This window comes from Phyllostomus discolor, chromosome 3 (genome assembly GCF_004126475.2).
Source record: "Phyllostomus discolor isolate MPI-MPIP mPhyDis1 chromosome 3, mPhyDis1.pri.v3, whole genome shotgun sequence".
Taxonomy (NCBI): domain Eukaryota; kingdom Metazoa; phylum Chordata; class Mammalia; order Chiroptera; family Phyllostomidae; genus Phyllostomus; species Phyllostomus discolor.
This window is the reverse complement of record NC_040905.2, coordinates 183297869-183320409: the sequence shown is the minus strand read 5'-3', so window position 1 is coordinate 183320409 and position 22541 is coordinate 183297869. Positions and strand designations below refer to the sequence as shown.

Here is a 22541-nt window from a genome sequence, read left to right as displayed (position 1 = left end):
AGCTTTTTAATTTGATGTAGTCCCATTTGTTTATTCTTTCCTTTATATCCCTTGCCCTAGGAGATATATCAGCGAAGATATTGCTGCATGAGATATCTGACATTTTACTGCCTGTGTTTTCCTCTAGGACTAGGGTAAGTCATTTTATATAAACCTGTCTCTGCTAAGCATGATGGTAAAGAAATCCTTTTGAAGTTAGTAGTGGTCAAATAAGGTATCACAGGTAGCCAAGCAGTATATTATTTACAGTGCTTCTGAATGTTTGGCTCCCTGTTATTCACGGGTATGAGTCACGCCCAACTGTTCTGAACTGATTCATTCTTTTAAAAAATTTTAAACAATATGTTATGTTATGTCCTATTTTACTATTTTAAAATGCTGATTCATACTCAGAACATTTTCATTTATGATCTGATGTCACTATTTATAGGCAATATTATAACAAAACCAATAAAACAAACCCTTAACAGACAACTCGAGAAATCTCTTAGAAGCACCAATGGTGGGCTGTATTTCAAACAAAAGTTCAAGGTATCTTTGAGGTCATATTACAAACAGAAATAACACAGACCCCAAAACCTTTTGATTTCAGACATGATTATAAGTGACCTTAGCGATACCACCAATAAAAGGGACACAGATTTTAAGAGCTACTTAGAACTTTCCATAAGGAATCACTAGTGTTGTTGAAGTAAAACTGTGTCACCCTGAACAACCAGCTATCACTCAATTAAGTTTCAAACTCAAACTAAAAAAGTAAATCTACAATAACTTGCCTCTACACTGGCAGATCTGGGGTCAATTTTAAATTTGTATTTTTTTTTAATTATCATACAAAGATACATTTAGAAAATTGGGAAAGTACAAAAATATAAAGATAAAAATGAAACAAAACTTAGCTACAAACTGTATTTCCTTAGGTTTTTTCCTATGCCTATGCATATATAATTATTTTTCATTTTACATCCTCACCTGAGGATATTCTTATTGATTCTAGAGAGAAAGGAACGGAGAGAGAGGAGGGAATGGAAACATCGAATGGCTGCCTCTCATATGCACCCCACTGGGGAATTGATCCCTCAACCCAGGCATGTGTCCTGACCAGGAATTAAATCCACAACCTTTCTGTTTACAGGACAACACTCCAACCAACTGAACCACATTGGCCAGGGCTATAGTTATTTTTTTGATTATTGATATTATAATACTGAATCAATATAGGATCCCACTTTTTAAAACATATTCATATAAATATTTCCTTTATCTTACAAAATTATTTGAGCCCTGGATGGTGTGGCTCAGTGGATTCAACACCAGCCTGCAAACCAAAAGGTTGCTGGTTCAAGTCCTAGTCAGGGTATATGCCTGGGTTGCAGGCCTGGTCCCCAGCTGGGGCATGTGAGAGGCAACTGATAAATGTTTCTCTCACACATTGATGTGTTTCTTCCTTTCTCCCTCCCTTCCCCTCTATAAATAAATAAATAAATAAATAAATAAATAAATAAATAAATAAAATGTCTTTTAAAAAAAGAAATCTGGATTTAAAACACAATTATTTAAGAGCATATTATTCCAACATATAAATGCCACAATTGCCCATTTTTCCATTATTTTTGCAATTTTTCTCCATTATAATTAAATCCTATACATGAATCTTCCTTTGTATCTCAAGTTATTTTTCTTAAATACTTCCTAGAAGTGAAATTACTGAGTTAGAAAGGCTGTTCTAATTTACACTCCCTAGCAGAATATGTGAGTATATTTCTCATCAAATCCTTGCTAGATGCTGAATCATTTTTGATTCATTTCTCCATTGCAGCCAGTGATACTATCCTTGATAATACAGTGGGTGGGCAAAGTTTTTTTTTTCAATAAAAATTGAAAAGAGCAAAAAAGTTGCAGACCTTCGTAGTCATATGACTATTTGGTGTGGCAACAGAGTGTGCTGCTGCACCCTTTGACAAAACACAGGTAGAAATATCCTTACTAAAGAATGAACTTTGAATAGACCTTAGAAAGTTTAGATACATTTGGAAAGTAACAGATCATTTTATATCCCTGTATCAACTTCTGGTTATGTTTAGACCTGTGGCTAAGAAAAATTTTCACAAGATTTGTCTCAAATACAGACCAAATTGCACAGTATCAGAATAGCTCTATAAATTTAGGAGCAAAAATTACTCAAATATGAAAAACGTGGCATGCCGATAAGACCTGCAAAAGTAAACATGATGTGAGGTCTAAGTATGCAAAGGGCGTGCTTCTCTTGGTATCTACCACTAACCCTCAGCTGAGCACACATCTGAGGAACATGCCCTAAAAGAAAGCATATTTATTCTCTTTCATGTGACTATATAAATTAATCTGCTAAAAAGTCCTGGAAGGGAAATAATGGCTTTTAAGCTGATAATGAAAATATTTTTAAAAAATACAAAAGAAATTCAATAAGGGAAAAATAGCCTTTTAAACAAATGATGCTGGAACACTTGGAAATCCACATGCAAAAAAGATGATTTTAGACCCTTAACTCACACAACATTCAAGTGCAAGTGATGAACCTTGATTGAATCCTAAGCTGGAACAAAAAAAAAATGCAAAAATATTTTGGGGGAAATTGGAGAATTTACATACAGAATGGTTATCAGAAGACATTAGGGAATCTTGTTAAATTTTTAGAAGTGACTGATTTTGTAATCTTATGTGAGTTATAACCTAAGATAAAATAATAACTTTCAAGAACCTTAAACTTTAATTAGTCAGCTGCTCATTGGTAATAGCATTAGTATATTAATATTAATATTAGTATATTAACATGCTTTTGCACATTAATAAAGCAAATGAGTAATTATTTGGTGTTCTTGGGAAAAAGCATTTTCACTGAGAGAAGAAAGTCACAAAAAATCCTGTGATGAAGGTATTAATTGGTGAAATCGGTATGAACATATGAGTTGTGGGGGGGGGGGGTGTTTTCCTAGTTCTATCCATTTAAACAGCCAAGAAACAATTGCACTCCAGCAGCAATGAGCATAATGAGTTCCAAGAGCTTCTAAATACTATTTCCCACCAAAAGAACCAGGGCTCATTAGAGAAATTATTTATTCTATGACTGAGGCAGGGAAAAAACAAGCTGAGCGTGGAACATCTTGTACCAAGAAAGGAAATGGTCAAATAATAATAGGACCATATCAAAAGGACACAGGACCTGGTTTAAAGAGACTCCCATGGGCCAAATGTGGGACAATTTAAGCATCAAAGAGAATGACAGAACTGGATTATAAAACATTGAGTTAAAAAAAGAATGCGTAAGTTCAAAGTGATACTCATTAAAAAAAGGAGGATAGGAGAAGAGGGAAAACTCTTCATTACAGAAGACTGACAGCTACTCAATGTAAAAATAATGAGAGAATTTTAAAAGTTATCATTTTGCAAACTCCAATGCAATAATAAATTAAGGCAATGATCATAATAGATTCTAATACTAATGAATGATAAGTTGCAAGAAAATAGAATATCTATACATAGTCTCAGAGTGGTACCCACCCCAGGTGACTTATTAATTACAAAAGGGAAAAAATACCCTAACAGTGGAGAGATCTGGAAAACACCATCTGAACTAAAATTAACATCAGCATCACAAATGAAGGAATCACAGATAATTTTGCAAAACTGACATCAGCTATGTAATTGTAAATCCAGAATCTAATTGAAAAGAAACAATCAGACAAATCTGGATTTTAGAAAATTTCCTAAGACAATTTAACTGTATCCTTATCAGTTGTCTTGCAGAATGTCTATGTCAATGTGGATGGGACTCTACAGACTTTTGGAAAAGCAGTTGTTGGTGAGGACAGGTTACCCTTTCCCTTTCCTGTCTCCTGGGGAAGGGAAAGATTAATGTTTCTCCTTTCTGAATCCAAGTGAGGAGAATCTCCAAGCTTCACAAAGTTTGAGGATGCTTACAAGAATGAACGCCATAAAGGTTAGATGTCTATGTGGGCAGGAAAATGGCTCATCTGAACCTTGCACCTATCTGCAGGTACAATCTAGAGATCATTTAGAACAAGTCTTCCATTTTATACATCAAGAAACTGAAGTAGCCCTGACCAGTGTGAGTAGCCTTGGTTGGGTGTTGTCTCACAAAGTGAAATGTCGCTGGTTCGATTTCCAGTCGGGCTCATGCCTAGGTTGCGGGCCCAGCCAGTCCTGGTTGGAGCATGTGCGAGGGGCAACCAATCAATATTTCTCTCACACATTAATGTTTCTCTCATACATCGATGTTTCTCTCCCTATCTTCCCCCTCTCTAAAAATAAATAAATAAAATCTGTTAAAAAATAAAATAAAGAAACAAACAAGTGTTGGAGAGGATGTAAAGAAAAGGGAACCCTACTGTACTATTGATGGGAATGCAGACTGGTGCAGTCACTTTGGAAAACAATATGGAATTTCCTCAGAAAACAAAAAATGGAACTGCCTTTTGACTCGACAATTCCACTGCTGGGATTATATCCTAAGAAACCTGAAATACCAATCAATAAGAACCTATGCACCCCAATGTTCATAGCAGCACAATTTACATAGCCAAGAACTGGAAGCAACCTAAGTGCCCATCAGTAAATGAGTGAATCAAAAAACTGTGGTACATTTACACAATGGAATACTATGCAGCAGAAAGAAAGAAGGAGCTCATACCCTTTGCAACAGCATGGATGGAACTGGAGAGCATTATCCTAAGTGAAATAAGCCAGGCAGTGAAAGTCAAATACCATATGATCTCACCTTTAAGTGGAGTTTAATCAACAAAACAAACAAGCAAGCAAAATACAACCAGAGACATTGAAATTAAGAACAGCCTGACAGTAACCAGAGGGGAGGTGGGAGGGGATAATGGGGGGAAAGAGGGGAAGGGTTTTCAGGACACATGGACAAAACCAAAGGGGGGGTACAATCAGGGTGGGGATGGTTGGGGTAGGAGGGGAGTGGTAGGGGGTAAATGTAGACAACTGTACTTGAACAACAATAAAATAATTATAAAAAATAAAATAAAATCATGAAACTGAAGTACACAAGTAGAAAGACTTCCAGGGTTACTCAGAGAGATGATAGCAAAACTAGATCTAGAACAATACTCAATGACTCCATTACTCCTTTTAATAACTTTTGACTATTAAAAGTAGTACTTTGTTAAATATTTAAAAATGTAAGAAATGGAGAAGAGGTTAAAAAGTCATAACCCCACATACAACAGACAAATTTGGTTGATATTTTGGTGCTTCTTTTCCAGATATTTTCCCCAATTACATAGATACATTTACCTAAGTCTGCTCAGAGTTGCCATACAAAATGTCATAGACTGGGTGACTTAAAACATTACAAATTTATTTTCTCAGTTTCTGGAGACTGAAAAGTCAAAGATCAAGGTTCTGGTAGAGTTCAGTTTCTGGTGAGAGCTGTCTTCCTAGCTTGCAAATGGCACCTTCTAGCTCTGTCCTCACATGGCAGAGAGAGCTCTGGTGACTTCCTGTTTTTAAAAAGGCACCAGCCCTATCAGATTAGGGCTGAACCCTATGACTTCATTTAACCTTTAACACTTCCTTCCTCCCAAATTCCATCCGTAAATACAATCACATTGGGGGATTAGGGCTTCCACATGAGTTTTAGGGGGACACAACTTAGCCCACAGCATTCTCCCTGTGCCCTCTATCCCAAATTCATGCCCTTATCACATGCAAGATACATTCATTCCATCCCATCAGCCCCAAAAGTCTTAAGTCTTAACTCATTCCAGCATCATCTCAAATCTAAAGTCCAAAGTCTCATTTAAATATCAACTAAATCAGATATGAGTGAGACTACAGGTATGATTCATCCCCAGACGGAATTCCTTTCCAATGTTGTGAAATCAGAGAAGTTATATGCTTCCAAAATACACTGGTAAAACAGGCTTAAAAGAGATATTCCCATTCCACAAGGGAGAAATAGGAGAGAAGGAAGAGCTGACAGATCACAATCAAGACAAAAGTTAGCAAGGCAAAGTCCATTAGATCTTAAGGCTGGACAAGAATTCCCTTTGGTTCAATGTCCCACCTTGCAGGCCCACTAGGGTAACAGTGCACACCCACAGCTCAGCAGTTGGCCCTGCCCCCATGGCTCTCTGGGGTGAAAAGTCTTGCCCCCTGGGCCTCTGCTGGGAGTGGCAGCTCTGATATTCTCTGAATCATCTTGTGGGTCATTCTTCCCTTTCCTCAAAAACAGCACACATTTACAGCCAATAACTACAGTCTCGACCAGTAGATTCTAAGAACTACAACAGCCTTCCTTTATTCCATCCTTCTTTCTCTGCCCCCATTAGTTAAAATGGGCAATGTGTCTGGTATAATCCCATCTCTATTCCTGGCTTCTGCTGAGATAACTAATTAAGTCCATGTGTTGCATCCATGGTCTCTCTCTGTTTGTCCTCACCAGAGGACATTTTTTTCATTGCTTTTAGAGAGAAAGGATGGGAGAGAGAGAAACATTGATGAGAGAAGAGTATTGTTTGGTTGCCTCCCATATGCGCCTGGACTGGGGTTGCCGCCAGGACCAGGATCATATATGTCCAGACCAGGGGTCACATACACCCTCACCCAAACTGGGATAGAACCTGCAAATTAGGTACATGCCCTGACCTGGAATCTAAGCTGCAGCTGAAATGACACTCCAACCAACTGAGCACATAGGCGTGGCCCATGATTTCATTAGAGTTCCCTTCAGACCACCTTTTCACGTTCACAATATGAATAGGCTAAGAATTTTCCATATCTCCAAATTCTCGATCCTTTTTGCTTAAAAATTCCTTCTTCAATTAAGCTCTCTCCTCTCACATTTTACCATAATCAGTAAGAAAGACCCAAGCTGCACCTTCCATATTTTACTTAGAAATCTCCTCTGCTAAATATCCAATTTGAACTCTTGCAAATTCACCTTTCACAAAACACTGGAACAATTTAGCCTAGTTCATCACCACTTTACAACAAGGATAGCCTTTCCTCGATTTCCATATGAGACACCTGAGATGGCTAATTAAGTCCATGGGTTGCACCCATGATCTCTTTATAGTTTTGGAGGTTGAAAAGTTCAAGATCCAGGTACCAGCTGATCCCATTCCTGGTGAAGGTTCTCCTCCTGGCTTGCAGATGCCCACCTTCTTGCTATGTCCTCATACAGACAGCTCCATTATCTCTTCCTCTTCTTGTAAAGGTACCCATCCTATCAGATTGGGGCCTCAGTCTTATAATCTCATTTAACCTCTATGACCTCTCCACAGGCCCTACTCTGGCTATTATAATAAAATTTGGGAGGTATGCAATTCAGTCCATAGGAAAGCCTTAAATTATATATGTATATTTGTATTGGATTGTCCATTGTATTGGCCAAAAAGTCCATTTAGTTTTTTCCATAAAATAAAAGACACATATTTCATTTTCACCAATAATTGTATTGATTTGGATATTGAGTATGCCGGCTATCTCCCACTATTGGCTTCTAGTGAATAGAGGCCAGGGGTGCTACTAAACATCTTTCAATGCGCAAGACAGACCCACAGCAAGAATTATTTAGCCAAAATGTCAACAGTACCAAGAAACTTCGCAAACAACTTGTACATGTTTGATTAGTCATAGCACCTTCTCCATACACTGCAAAAAGGATTTTTGCATTTCAGTTGCATTTTTTATATTTCTCAAAATAATAAAGAATATGACAAAAATGCTGCATATCTTCTTCTATTTTCAATATTAAAATAGCTACACAAAAATTCACCAATTTTGATGGTTTTTTAAAATGCACACTGATATAACAGTTATCACAATACAATCTAACAAAATTGTTTCTACTGAAGTTAAAGACAACTAAGCACTACTAAAACCATCAGAAGGAAAAAACTAAACAAACATTTTGGCCAACCCAATATATACATATACATATACACATAGATGCATACCGAGAGTAAGAGTTTGTATATTTTTTAACTTCAAGTTCCATGAAAGATTCCCTCATTTATTATTCAAACCATAATTTTAAATAAATGTACAATATTCACTCATTGCTATTATCATTTACTGTTGCTTAACTATTAAGTCATTTTCAAATTTTATTACTTAAATGATTTTGCAGTGAACATCTTTGTACCCAAAGCTTTGTCTGCAGCTTGATTATTTAGGATAAGTTTTCAGAAATTCAACTTCTAAAATCAAAGACTATCAATATTTTAAAGACTGTTGGTACATACTGCTCAGCTGCTGAAACCTGTATTAATGTATACTCCCATATGCATTAGATATTATAATTAGAATTAAATATTTTTATAATTAGAAAAAATGTCAGTGTCATATATGCCCAAAATGGCAAGGATTTTTCTTTTTAATTAAAGAGTTAGGACAGCCCTGCATGGTGTGGCTGAATGGGTTAATGTCATTCTACAAACCAAAAAGGTTGCTGGTTAGATTCCCAGTCAGGGCCCATGCCTGGATTGAGGGTCAGGTCCCCAGTTGGAGGCATGTGAGAGGCTACCCAATCAATGTTTCCCTCCTTCTCCTTCTCCCTCCTTTCCCCTCTCTCTAAAAAATGAATAAAGTCTTTTTAAAAAATTAAAGAATCAGGACAATCAAATAAAATGTGTGATTCTTAATTAGATCATGCAGTTGGGGGGGGGTGTTGGGATTAGCTATAAAAATATTTGGGAAACAACTGGGGAATTCTTAATATGGACTGTAAATTAGATTATATTATTGTGTTAATGTTAAATTGCTTGATTCTGACAATGGTATCTTGATTATGTACACTGTCCTAGCTCTTAGAGGATACATGCTGATGTGTAATGAAGTCTGAAGCTTTATTCAGATGACTCAGAAAATATGTGTGTATTCTTCTGTATGTATATGTGGAGACAGAAATAAAGATATGAGAGAAAAGTGAGAAGAAGGGGGAGCAAATGAGGCAAAATATTAGTCACTGATTCTAGAAAAGGGTAAATGGGTGCTCATTGTACTTCTAACTTTTCTGTAAGTTTAAAAATTTTCAAAATAAAAATACATGAAGAAGTCGAAAGATGGAACAGGCTATTCATAAAAAACTTAAAATTGGGCAGTAAACAGATGAAAAATGTATGAGAATTCATAAACTTGATTATTTATGGCCTCTTATTTCCTCCTGCCTCTTGGCATTTGCTCTTTAATCACTTCAACTGCACTTCATCAAATGGGCCCAGGAGGAATGGGAAGCGAAATTTTCAATCATTCCATTTCACTTCCCATTAGCAGACCTAGAAAAGCATTTAAAAGATTAAAAAGGTCAAAATTAGCTCATTACAATGATTTTGGAAAGGACCTAGACTTTTAATTCACAACCCGCTCCTCAATTCTGATTCTTCTGGTCTCAATAACCTTAAATGTTTGATAAATTCTAGGCCTTAAATGGCCAAAAAGGGGAAAAAATAAAAACAAAACATGAAAAGAATAGCAGGTTTTCTTTAAATAAAGAAAAATATTTGCCCTGGCTGATGTGGCTTGGTGGCTTGAGTACCATCCTGTGAACCCCAAGGTCGCCAGTTTGATTCCCAGTCAGGGCACATGCCTGGATTGCAGGCCAGGTCCCCAGTTAGGGTATGCAAGAGGCAACTGATGGATCTATCTCTCGCACATCGATGCTTCTCTCCCTCTCTTCTCCCTCCCTTCCCCTGTCTCTAAAAATAAATAAATTTAAAAAGTAAATAAAGTATCTCCCCTGAGCATTGTTTAAAAAATAATAATAAAAACAAACAAATAAATAAATTTTTTAAAAAGAAAGAAAGAATGTTGACCTCTGCCATTGGTCTTACTTTTCTCTAGAGAGTTGCTTATAATAAATATAGAAGGAAACCAATGAATTTACAATGTATCAATAGAAGTTTTCATTCTCACAAACAATATGATGGAATGTAGTGTACCATCGAGATTCAAGGCAGGGGCTATCAGGTCAGGTTACCTGTGTTTGAATATTTACCATATTTTGCTGTGTATAATTTGCATCTATGTTTTTGGCCCAAATTTTCAGAAAAAGAAATCTTTTATTTTAATTTCTTAATTCAATTATGTATTTATTTATAATTAGAAACAAAACCAGTTATCATATTCTAGGGTATTATTTTACATATGGATATCATTATTGCTTTCTAGAGTTACACTTTTAACACACAAGCATAAATAAAAGAATTAACATTTACATAGATACGGAATTAGTACTACCCATGTATAATGCACATTATTTTTCCCTCAAAAACTTGGGCAAAAAAGTGTGCATTATGCATGGCAAAATATGGTATTCATCACTTACAACCTATGTGATCTGTGGCAAATTATTCAATCTCTATATGTCTCATCTGAAAAATGGAAAGAGCCAAGAGTAAACTTTAAATCTTGGGGTTGTTTTGAAGGTTAAATAAGTTAGTACATTTTAGCTCTTAGACTGGCATCTGGCATATTGTAAAACCTCCAAATATGTTAGACCTTGTGATCCTTTTATTACTAGTACTACTATGACTATAACCATCATTACCACCACTGCATTACCAACCTGCAGTTGATGAGTTTGACATTTGATTCAGCAAAATGACAGTAACACAAAAGAAGCACAACACATCCTCCCACGCAAACAGACAGGTTGAAAAAGTGAAGGAGAACAGAATCCAGCTCAGTCCCGTAGTGTATCCTCAAGCTGTTTTGAGAGAAACTGAGGAGAGGGTAGTGATATACCAACAATGCATGGCTCATTTCGAGAAATAATCTGTGTGGTCTAGATAAATTAATCTCAGGAGAAATGACAAGTTTTCTCACTTGGTTAATCATTTATCAAAACTTTTTCAGGCATACTATAATATGTATTAATTATTGAGCCAGATGCTAGAAATGCAAAAAGGAAGGATGTCTATGCCTTTAAACACTTTGTGTTCTTGTCAAGGAAATATACATAGATCATAACATATGATAGGTTATATAATGGATGTATGCATATGGTACTATGGAAGCAGAGGAGAGACACCTAGCTAGCCTTAGGAGAAGGAAAAGCAGCAAAAAGATTTCTCAGAGGAAGTGATATTTAAACTTAGCCTTAAAGAATAGTAACAGTTAAATGGAGACAGAATAAGTAAAATCATTCCTCCAGGGATAAAAGCTGGCAAATGGAGAAAAAAGATGAGCACCAATGCCCTGCTTATAGCCACGCAAAACCAAAAGACCTTTTCCTAAAGCTAATGCGCAGAGCCATTGGAGGTATGGACCTGGATATTGTGCTTCTGGAATAGCTTCTGTCTGCACACATCACAACTCCACCCTCCCCAATTCAGAATAAGCCACATTTGGAGAACTCGCAGAAAGCTGTGACTGAGACAGATTCAGAGACAAGTTTCTCACTTACAACACTGGGCGGCAGCACTGGGCAATGGCTTCCTCTGGCTTTCTTCTTGAATAGTATACTAGAAGCAGAAAGAAGAAACAAACACACACGATAAGTAAAGAGAAAAACACCAAAGTTACCTGTAAAAAGGTTTAGCACTTGAGGAGTCTAATTTTTTATTGAAAAGAAACATATGATCCTGCTGCTGATTTCTGTGTGTGGCCTGACATAATGGCCAGAATATCAGACATGGCACCGGTCCAATGCAACAGGCTAAAGCAGGACAGCAGAGAGACTGTTCTGACCAAGGGTACTTGCCAAGAGGCTGTAGAAGCCTTAGTCTTAGAGAAGCCTCAGAGGACTTAGAAAATTCAGTCCTCTTAAGTTTTCCTGAGGATAGAGTATAGATTTCTGCATTTTGAGTAACAGAACTGAAAACCTCTCTTGAGCCTAGTTTTTCTGATGTTTAAAAAAAAGTAATAGTGCTTCTTCCCTAATGAGATCATGTGGAAACTAAGTGAAATTACTTATATAAGTAATTGCACATCTGAAGTCTACTAGAGTCCCCTTCACTATACACACATGTGTGTCTCTACACACATTGCACTCTAGCCTCCACCCCAACATACCAGCATACCACCAAAAAACAAATGCAACACAATGAAGCCTTAAAAAATGAAACATAATTAAGTTCAAGTCTAGAGGATGGGCAGGCTTTAGAAAGGCAAAACAAAGAGGAAAAGGGCATAGGCAAATTAACACAGGCACATAGAGTTTGGAAGACAGAATAGTTTGGTTCAGATCCCATTGGAAGCTAGGAAAACATAACGTGGTCCAGCAACTTGAAAATAATCTGAAGTTTTCATCCTGACTCTACCACTTATTAATAAGCTGTGAAATCCTGGGCAAGACAGAGCTTCCCTAGCACTGCCATTTAATGAATCACTCTTTCAACAGATATTTCTTGAGCACCTATTATGTGCTCAAGAAAAGGCCTTGTTCCAGGCAGTTGAGGTGAGTTAGTAAACCATGGTAAGGAGTTTGGATTATATTCCAATGCATTGGGAAGCCATTTAGACTTTTAAACACAAGAGAGATGTGAATTGATTACACTTTAAAAAGCACTCTTGCTGCTGTATAAGATAAACTGTAGGGGAACAAGAGCCACATGAAGAGACCCTCTCTGGCCTGATGTTGCCCTCTTTGTCCCTCTCCACTCAGCAGCCCTCCCTCAGGCAGTCCCCACACCATTGCTCATGTCCATGGGACTGGCATACAAGTTCTTAGGCTACTCAATTTTCTATACTATACTTTACATCCCCATGGCTATTCTGTAACTACCTATTTGTACTTCTTCAACCTCTTCATCCATTTCCCAACACCCTGCTCCCATCTAGTAACCATCAAAACACTCTCCATATCCATCATTCTGTCTCTGCTCTTTTGTTTGCTTAGTTTGTTTTTTAGGTTCAATTGTTGATAGATTTGTATTTATAGCCATTTTGTTGTTCATAGTTTTAATCTTCATTTTCTTAAATAAGTCCCTTTAACATCTCATATAATAATGGTTCAGTGATGATGAACTCTTTTACTTTCTTCTGGTCTAGGAAGCTCTTACTCTCCCCTTAGATTCTAAATGATAGCTTTGCAGGGTAGAACAATCTTGGCTGAAGGACCAAGCTTTCCATGAATTTGAATATTTCTTGCCAATCCCTTCTAGCCTGCCAAGTTTATTCTGAGAAATCAACTGACAGTCTTATGGGAACTCCCCTGCACACAACTGACTTCTTTTTTCTTGCTGCTTTTAAGAGTCTCTCTTTATCTTTAACCTTTAGCATTTTAATTATGATGTGTCTTGGAGTGGGCCTCTTTCTATCCATCTTGTTTGGGACTCTGTTGCCTGGACTTGCATGTCTATTTCCTTCACTAAATTAGGGAACTTTTCTTTCATTATTTTTCAAATACATTTCCAATTTCTTGCTCTTTTTCTTTTCCTTCTGGAATTCATACGATGCAAATGTTGGACCCCTTGAAGTTGTCCCAGAGGCTGCTTATACTATCCTTGTCTTTTTGGTTTTTGGTTTTTTGGGGGGTTTTGGTTTCTTTTTTCTTCTTGTTTTTCTGATTGGTTGTTTTTTGCTTCCTTAAGTTCCAAATCATTGATTTGATTCTTGGCTTCATCCACTATGCTGTTGTTTCCCTGTAAATTGTTCTTTATTTCAATTAGTATATCCTTTGTTTCCAACTGGATCTTTTTTATGTTACCGAGGTCCTCACTAAGTTCCTTGAACATCCTTATAACCAGTGTTTTGAACGCTGCATCTGATAGATTGCTTATCTACATTCTGCTTAGTTCTTTTTCAGGTGATTTCATTTGTTCTTTCATTTGGACCATGTTTTGTTGTCTCCTCATTTTGGCAATCTGCCTGTGTTTGTTTCTATGTATTAGGTAGGGCTATTATGACTCCCTGTCTTGGTATCGTGGGCTAATGTAGTAGGTGCCCTGTATGGTCCAGAGGCACAGCCTCCCCTATCACCCAAGCAGGGTACTCAAGATGTGCCCTATATGTGAACTGCATATATCCTCCTTTTGTAGTTGTCCCTTGATTGCTATTGGCAGGTTAATGAGAGGGACTTACCCAGACCAGTCAGCTGTAAGGACTGCCTGTGACCATTGACTATCAACCTCCGCTTCTATGGAGGATCAGCTGTCCTGGGGCAGGGTGGTGGTGCTCCAACATGGTCTCCAGCTACTCACTGGGTGCACAGGCCCTGGGGTTTCCCTGGTGGTACAGGCCAAGGTCAGCCCCCACCTGTGTTTTGCCCAGAGCCACCCTGCCTGAGGTATAAAGCAATCTAAGATGGCTGCTACTTGTGTTGGGTTTGGAGATCCCCAAGTGAAGTCAAGCTGTGAATCTAGGCTGGCTAATGCTAGTACTGTGCCTGGGACCACTTATCAAGGTGTATGTGGGCTGGGGGCTCACTGAGGCTGACTGTTGCTTGTTTGAAAGGATTTAGGAAGTTGTGAAGCATCAGCCAAAACCAGCCATTCACATAGAAAAGCCACTGTTAACCACTGTAAGTTGAGTGGCATGGAGCTTCAGGGGATCTCCAGGGCAGGGTCAGTAGTGTTAGCCAGTTTGATGGAGTCTCAGATAAGTCACATGCCTGCTGGCTCTGTAGCTCTGTGGCTCTGTGGCTCTGTGGGGAGAGTGTTCAGAAATGGGACAATGGTCCTGCCCATCTTTCTGTCTTGGAGAAAGCTGTCCCCCCAGCTCTAGCCTTGATGCCAGACACTTCCATTCCTCCCTGTATGACACTGATGCCTTTCAAGCTGCTATCTCAGTGCTGGATCTCAGGCGGAGTGAGTGTGAGTAATCTGTGTGTGGGTTCTTTAGAAGGATCTGCTTGGCCTCCAGAATTTTCTTCCACATAACTTCTATCTGCAATCCCTGCTGGTTTTTGCAGACAGAAGTTATGGGGAATTATCTCCCTGGCACTGGAACCCTGGACTATAGGGCCTGATGTGGGGCTCTGACTCCTTGCTCCTGAGATATCCTTCCTGAATTTATATCTACCATATGTGGATGTTGGACCAGCCTATTCTGCATCTCTGCCCCTCTTACCAGTATGGATCAATGTGGTTTCTTTAATTCCATAATTGTCATACTTCCATTCAACTCGATTTAGAATGGTTCTGAGTAATGGTTGTTTTGTATTTTAGTTGTAATTTTGATGTGGTGGTGTGAGGAGGTAAGCCATGTTTACCTATCTTTTATTTTTTTAATAATTCATTTTTATTGTATTCTTCCATTATCATTTAATTTTATTTTTTACTTTCTATATTACTTTTATTTTTAATAGTTTATTTTATTTTATTTTATTTTATTTTATTTTATTTTATTTTATTTTATTTTATTTTATTTTTATTGTATTTTAGAACTTGGTTATTTGGAATGACCTGCCTATCCTTGTTGTCCTCAATGACTTACAGCTTTTCATTGATTTTGGGTGCCAGGTCCTTCTGTGTCTGACGCTTGCTCTCTGCTGGCCATGTTGAATCACCTTGCCTACACCCACGGTCACCGGGTAGTGGTGCATCATATTGGTCACATGGTCCAGCTTGGCCATGTTCTTGGTGATCAAATGCTGTTTGTTCTGGTCAGTGGGCCATTTCCTGGAAGTCTCCACATCTTCTCCTTGTCTCTGAGCCACTAGGATGGTCTGCTTAGACTTGTCATTCTTCCATTCAACTCAATTTAGAATGATACTGAGTGATAGCTGTTCTATATTTTAGTCGTAATTTTGATGTGGTTGTGTGAAGCCATGGAGCCTTTCTTGCACAGAGCCATCACCATATCCCAGTTGCCCTCAGCCATGGTGGGGCAGGTAGTCTGGCAGTCTTTGCGATGGCTCCACAGCAGCTGGAGACCCAGTGAAGCACCTGTCAACCTCTCCCTTTATGTCCATCAAGATTTGCTTTACATATTTAGGTGCTCCTATGTTGGGTGCATAAATGTTTCCAAGAGTTATAGCCTATGGTTGTATTGCTACCTTTATCATTATGTAGTGTCCTTCTTTGTCTCCTACTATAGCATTTGTTTTAAAGTCTACTTTGTCAAATATAAGTATTGCTACCTCAGCTTTTTATTTTTTCATTTTCATTTTTATGAAATACTTTTCTCCATCACTTTATTTTTAGTCTGTGTGTTTCCTTCATTCTGAGGTGGGTCTCTTGTAGACAGCACATATACATGAGTCTTGCTTTCTTACTCATTCAGCTACCTTATGACTTTTGATTGCATTTAAGCCATTTACATTTCAAGTGATTATTGATAAATACATATTTTTTGCCATTTTATTTTTTAACTATGTTCCTCCATTTTTTCTTTTTTTCTCCTACTTCTTAAAGCAGACTCTTTAACATTTCTTGTAATACTGGATGGGTGGTAATGAACTTCTTTAGCCTTTTCTCATCTCGGAAGCTCTTTATTTCTCCTTCAATTTTAAATGATAGCCTTGTTGGATAAAGCAGTCCTGACTCTAGGTCCTTGCTTTTCATCACTTTGAATATTTCATGCCAATCCCTTCTGGCCTGAAATGTTTCTGTTGAGAAATCAGCTGACAGTCTATGCAATCTCCCTTGTAGGTAACTGTCTTTCTTCTTGCACATTTTAAGATTCTCTCTTAGTCTTTAACCTTTGTCATTTTAATGATAATGTGTATTGATGTAGGCCTCCTTGGGTTCCATCTTGTTGGGTCTCTGCACTTCCTGGACTTGTGTGTCTTTTTACTTCACCAGGTTAGAGAAGTTTTCAGTCATTCAAATATCATCTCAATCCCTTGTGCTCTCTCTTCTCCTTTTGGTACCCCTATGATGCAGATGTTGTTATGCGTCTACAGCCATACCACCTGAATGTGCCTGATCTTGTCAAATGTTGTTATGCTTCATGTAGTCCCAAAGGTCCCTTAACCTATCTTCATTTTTTTAAATTCTTTTTTTCTTTCTGCTGCTCTGATTTAGTGAGGATTTTTAACCTTGACTTCCAAATCACTGATCTGATCCTCTGCTTTATCCATACTACTGTTTATTCCTTCCAATGAATTCTTCATTTCAGATATCATGTTTTTCACTCTGTCTGGTCCTTTTTTTATGGTTTCTATGTCTTTTTCATATTGTTGAGAATCCTGATAACCATTACTTTGAACTCTATGTCTAATAAATTGCTTTCCTACATTTTATTAACTTTTTCTTGAGATTTCTCCTGTTCTTTCATTTGAGGGTGGTTTCTTTGTCTCCCTAATTTGGCTGCCTCTTTGTGTTTGTGGCTATTTATTAGATAGATTGGCTATCACTCCCAGTCTTTGTAGGGTGGCCTTATGTAGTAGGTGTCCTGTGAGGTCAGTGGTGCAGTCTTCTTCATCACCTGAGCGAGCTGGGTGCTCCAGAAATGTCCCTTCTGTGGGTAATGTGTACCCTCCTGTTGTAATTGAGCCTTGATTGCTATTGTCCCATTAGTGCTGGAGATCAACTCTCAGGCTGGTGGTCTATGAGGCTCAACCCCAACCATAGCATGCAAGCTATTGTGCAGGTGCTGACCATACAAAGCAGAATTCGCCTCAGCAGGGTTTGGTGCCTGCCTTGATATCCATTTGTGAAGCTTATTGGACCCAGCTCTGACTTTGTCTGAAGCTGGCCACTCAGTTTATTGGTTCTAGATCTCTTCAGGGGGCCTCTGGCTCAGACCAATATCAGATGTAGCCTCTGACTTGTCCTGGGCAACATGTTTGGAGCAGTCTTGATGTGGTTCTGAAATCCTTGGTTATAAGATTTCTCCTCAAATAGTCTTAACTGGCTTATTCAGGAAGATTGTTCCATAATTTAGTTGTAATTCCAGCTCCATCCTAAGAAAAGGTGAGTATAGCTTCCAACTACTCTGTCACCACCTTGAATTCTCCCTCAATTTCATTTTATATTGCTACATAATATTCCATCCTATATATACCACACCTTTGTTATCCATTCATCTATCGATGACCACCTAGGTTGCTTCCATAGCTTGGCTACTATAAATAATGCTGCAATAAACACAGGGATGCATATATCTTACTGAATTAGTGTTCTCATTTTCTTTGAATAAGCACTCAAAAGTGGAACTGCTGAGTCATATGTTATATCTAGTTTTTAGTGTTCTGAAGAATCTCCATACTGTTTTCCATAGACGTTGTACTAATTTTCAGTCCTACCAACAGTGCACAAGGGTTCCCTTTTCTCCACATCCTTGCCTACATGTTATTTGTTGACTTTTTGATAATAGCCATTCTGATTAGTGTGATGTGGTATCACATTGTAGTTTTGATTAGCATTTCCCTGATAATACGTGATGTTCAGCATCTTTTCATATGTATTTCTATGTCTTCTTTGGAGAAATGCCTTTGCATGTCCTCTGCTCATTTTTTGATCAGGTTAGGTTATTTACTTTTTGTTGAGTTTTATGAGTTTCTTACACGTTTAGAATATCAACCCTTTACTGAATGTCATTTATGAAATCTTGATAATTATTGAATCTTGGAGGTAAGTGTAAAGGTTTCATTTTGTTATTCCCTTATTTTTATGTCTGTTTAATTTTTTTATGCTGCTAAAACCATTAGGTGAAAGTTGGTGGGATCACTTTATAATAGATAAAATGGGCTAACACCAGTTGCACCCACTACTGAAATTTAATATTACTAAAAGTAATGTAAGATACCATCTGCCTAACAAAAAGAAAAAGAAACCTCAATCTAAATCTCAATTTAATCCTCAAACTACTAGATATAATTTTCATTTTTAAGGAAGTAATAGGGATACAGGGATCTGGTAAAAGTAACCTTGGGAATATAACCAGTGAAATTCAGAATGTGCAGAGTTCTACATAACAAATGAGGGAAGGGGAAACAGCTACAGAATTAAAATGATTTAGGAGACATAATAACCAAATATGTACAACTTATTTGGATCCTGAATTGACCAAATCAACAATGACAAGGCATCTTTGAGATAATAAAGGAAATTTGAACTCAGACTAAATATTACATAATATTAAGAAATTACTGTTAAGTTCAGTGTGTTAAAGGCATTGTGGATTTTTTAAAGAAATTATCTGTTAAAGGTGTATATTAATGTATTTATGTATTTATGGGTGAGACAAGATGACATCTGGGATTGCTTTCAAAATACTCCAGCAAAGAAGACAGAGTAATTCTATATATTTTGCATGTTCAAAAATTCCAATAATAAATTTTTTAAACAAAGTGACAACCACAATGAAGTACCACTTCACACCCACTGGGATGGCTATAATCAAAAATACAGATAACAAGTGTTAGCAAGGATATGGAAAAATTGGAACCCTTTACACTGTTAGCGGGAATATAAATTGGTACAGCCACTTTGGAAAACAGTCTGGCAGTTTCTAAAATACTTAAACATACTACCATCTGATCCAGCGAGTACATTCCCAGATATATATCCAAGAGTATTGAAAACCTATGTCCAAACACAAACTTCTATGGGATATTCATAGCAGCATTACCCATAATAGTCAAAAAACGAAAACAACGCAGTTGCCCATCATCAACTGGCAAATGAATAAATAAAATGTAGTATAACTACAAATGGAATATTATTTGGCAGTAAAAAAAGAATGGAGTACTGAACATGCTACAACATAGAAGAAACTTTGAATATATTATACTGAGTGAAAGAAGACAGTCACAAAGGACCACATGTTATATAATTCCATTTATATAAAACATCTAGAATAAGTAAATTGTATAGAGACAGAAAGTAGATTAGTGGTTGCCTAGGACTGAGGAGGATGAGGGAATTAGAATGCAATAGCTAACAGCACAGGGTTTCTTTATGGGTAATGAAAATGCTCTAAAATTAATTACGATGGATGTACAATTCTGTGAACATACTAAAAGCCACTAAATTGTATACTTTAAGTGTACACATAAACTGTAAAATATGTAAACTATATTTCAATAAACAATTTTTTTAAAAAGGTGATGTAGAAAAAAAAAATTTAATGAGCTCCATATCCTAAAATAGAAACTGAAAATCTCAGAGGGAATTAACAACCACAGTCTAAGAACTCTTATTTTTAGAATTTGTAAAATTCTGCAATGTTTGCATGAATTACATTTGGCTTTTTTATTGTTTTAATCCCTTCATCTGCTTCTGCAGTGACACAGGAAAGTTCAATGTGTTTCTTTACTAGGAAAACAAAGAAAATGGGAGATTGAGAGGCTGTATACTACTCCACAGCCAAGCTTTGGGAAAACAAACCGCAAAAGGTAAAGTGGATGAAAGGACAGGGTGCATTTTAGCATTCATCAAGGGGAGAGGACAAACAGGGCATGAAAAGAGTTATGCAGCTTAATAATAGACAGCCCAGTTAGGATTTAGGTAAGATAAGGAAAATTCCTGAAAAGAGTATTTTGTGGTTGTCCCAAACTCCAGTTTTCCACTTTTGATGTAACTCCATGTGGGTTGAATTGTAACCCTCAAAAAAATATGTTGAAGCCTAATCCCCAGTACTTGTGAATATGATCTCTCTGCAGATGTAATCAGATTAATCCAATGACTGGCGTCCTTACAAGATGAATGGAAATTTGGACACAGACACAGAAAGAGCAGGTAAGATTACTGTGAGGACAGAGAGACACACACAGGGAAGCATGTGATAATGGAAACAGAGACTAGAATGATGTGTCTACAAGCCAAGAAACAGCAAGGACTGGTGGGAACCACCTGTAACCAGGAGGCATGGGGCAAGTTCTTCCTCAGATACTCCAGAATAAACTGGCCCTGCCAACACCTTGATTTAAAAGTTCTAGCCTCCAGAGAAAAAATTTCTGTTGCTCTGAGATATCCGGTTTGTAGTACTTCATTACAGCAGCCTTAGGAAACTAAAGCTCTCCTCACACCACTGCATTTTGGCGTCCCACACTAATCTAAGGATACTGGTCATTAATTGCCAATCTAATGACTCCGTTTCATTACCTATCTTCTTTGTTCTCTGTAACATTTGACATCATCAAGAATTTCTGTGGGAATTCTGGCCAAGATGGAGGTATAGGTGGATGCACCGTGCCTCCACACACAACCAAGATAGGGACAACAACAATTTAGAAACAAAATAACATCCAGAACTGACAGAAAATTGATCTGAATGGAAATCGGACAACCAAGAAGTTGAAATACACCTGTTTATCCAGACCAGTAGGACAGGAATAGTTGGGCAGCCAGGCACGGGTCACGGCGCAGAGAGCCAAGAGAGTTGGGACTGGACGTGTAAGGTAAGGCATCTGAAGCATGCAAGAATGCAGTGTGTGGACCCTGAGTGCGCAAGCTGCAGCTGGCAGACCCTGGCTGAGGGGTGGCAACTGGCAGACCCAGTGAGGAGGCGATTGTAAAGCAAGGCAGTGCACGCGACCCAGGATCCCAGCACTGGGAAATAGAACCTTGGGACACTGACTGAGGACACCTGTGGGAGTTGAGGAGCATAGAGAGACACCCAGCCTCACAGGAGAGGTTCTTGGAGGGTTCCACGGCATGCACAAACCCACCCACATGGGAATTGGCACCAGAGGGGCCCAGTTTGCTCGGGGGAAGCAGCAGAAGGAACTGAAGTCCCACAGAGAACGGAGCAAGCGCCATTGTTCCCTCTCGACTCAGCCCCCATATACAATGTCACAACCCAGCAATGGGTTGCCCCACCCTGGTGGATACCTAACCTTTGCCCCTTACTGTAACAGGCCCAATCAGACCAAAAAAAAAAAAAAAAAGAGAGAGAGAGAGAGAGAGAGAGGGAGAGAGATGGCTCAAACAGAAGAACAAATCAAAGCCCCAGAACCCATCCTTTTAAGCAAGTGAGAGATAGCCAACCTATCTGATGCACAATTCAAAACACTGGTAATTAGGAAGCTCACAGAATTGGTTGATTTGGGGCACAAATTAGATGAACAAATAAATGCAAGCTACAATAAGAGAAATGAAGAAAAATGCACAGGGAACCAATAGTGATGGGAAGGAAACTGGAACTCAAACCAAAGGAGTAGACCAGAAAAAAGAAACAACCAAACAGAAAAGAATGGAGACATAAGAATTCAAAAAAATGAAGAGAAGCTTAGGAACCCCCAGGACATCTTTATACATTCCAAAATACGAATTATAGGGGTGCCAGAAGGAAAAAAGGAAGAGCAACAAGTGGAAAAGTTATTTGAACAAATAATAAAGGAGAACTTCCCCATTCTGGTAAAGGAAATTGACTTCCAGGAAGTCCAGGAAGCTCAGAGAGTCCCAAAGAAGTTGTGCCCAAGAGGGAACACACCAAGGCACATCGTAATTATATTAGCCAAGGCAAAAATGAAGGAGAGAATCCTAGAAGCAGCAAGAGATAAGGAGACAGTTACCTACAAAGGAGTTCCCATCACACTATAGGCTGATTTCTCAAAAGAGACCTTAAAGGCAAGAAGGGCCTGAAAAGAAGTATTCCAAGTCATGAAAGTCAAGGACCTACATCCAAGATTGCTCTATCCAGCAAAGCTTTCATTTAGAATGGAAGGGCAGATAAAGTGCTTCTCA

At 38.0% G+C, this 22541-nt stretch overlaps 1 protein-coding gene across 15 annotated transcripts in view; it reads right to left on the bottom strand.

Moving 5' to 3' along the window:
* The window catches only part of UNC13B (unc-13 homolog B), a 204561-nt gene that overhangs the window by 125300 nt on the left and 56720 nt on the right, over positions 1-22541 (bottom strand). For all 15 annotated transcript variants that reach the window (XM_036021879.1, XM_036021884.1, XM_036021883.1 and 12 more), the window contains exon 7: positions 11429-11486. In XM_036021879.1, the coding sequence (XP_035877772.1) occupies positions 11429-11486 (58 nt within the window). The remainder of the gene's footprint in view (positions 1-11428; positions 11487-22541) is intronic.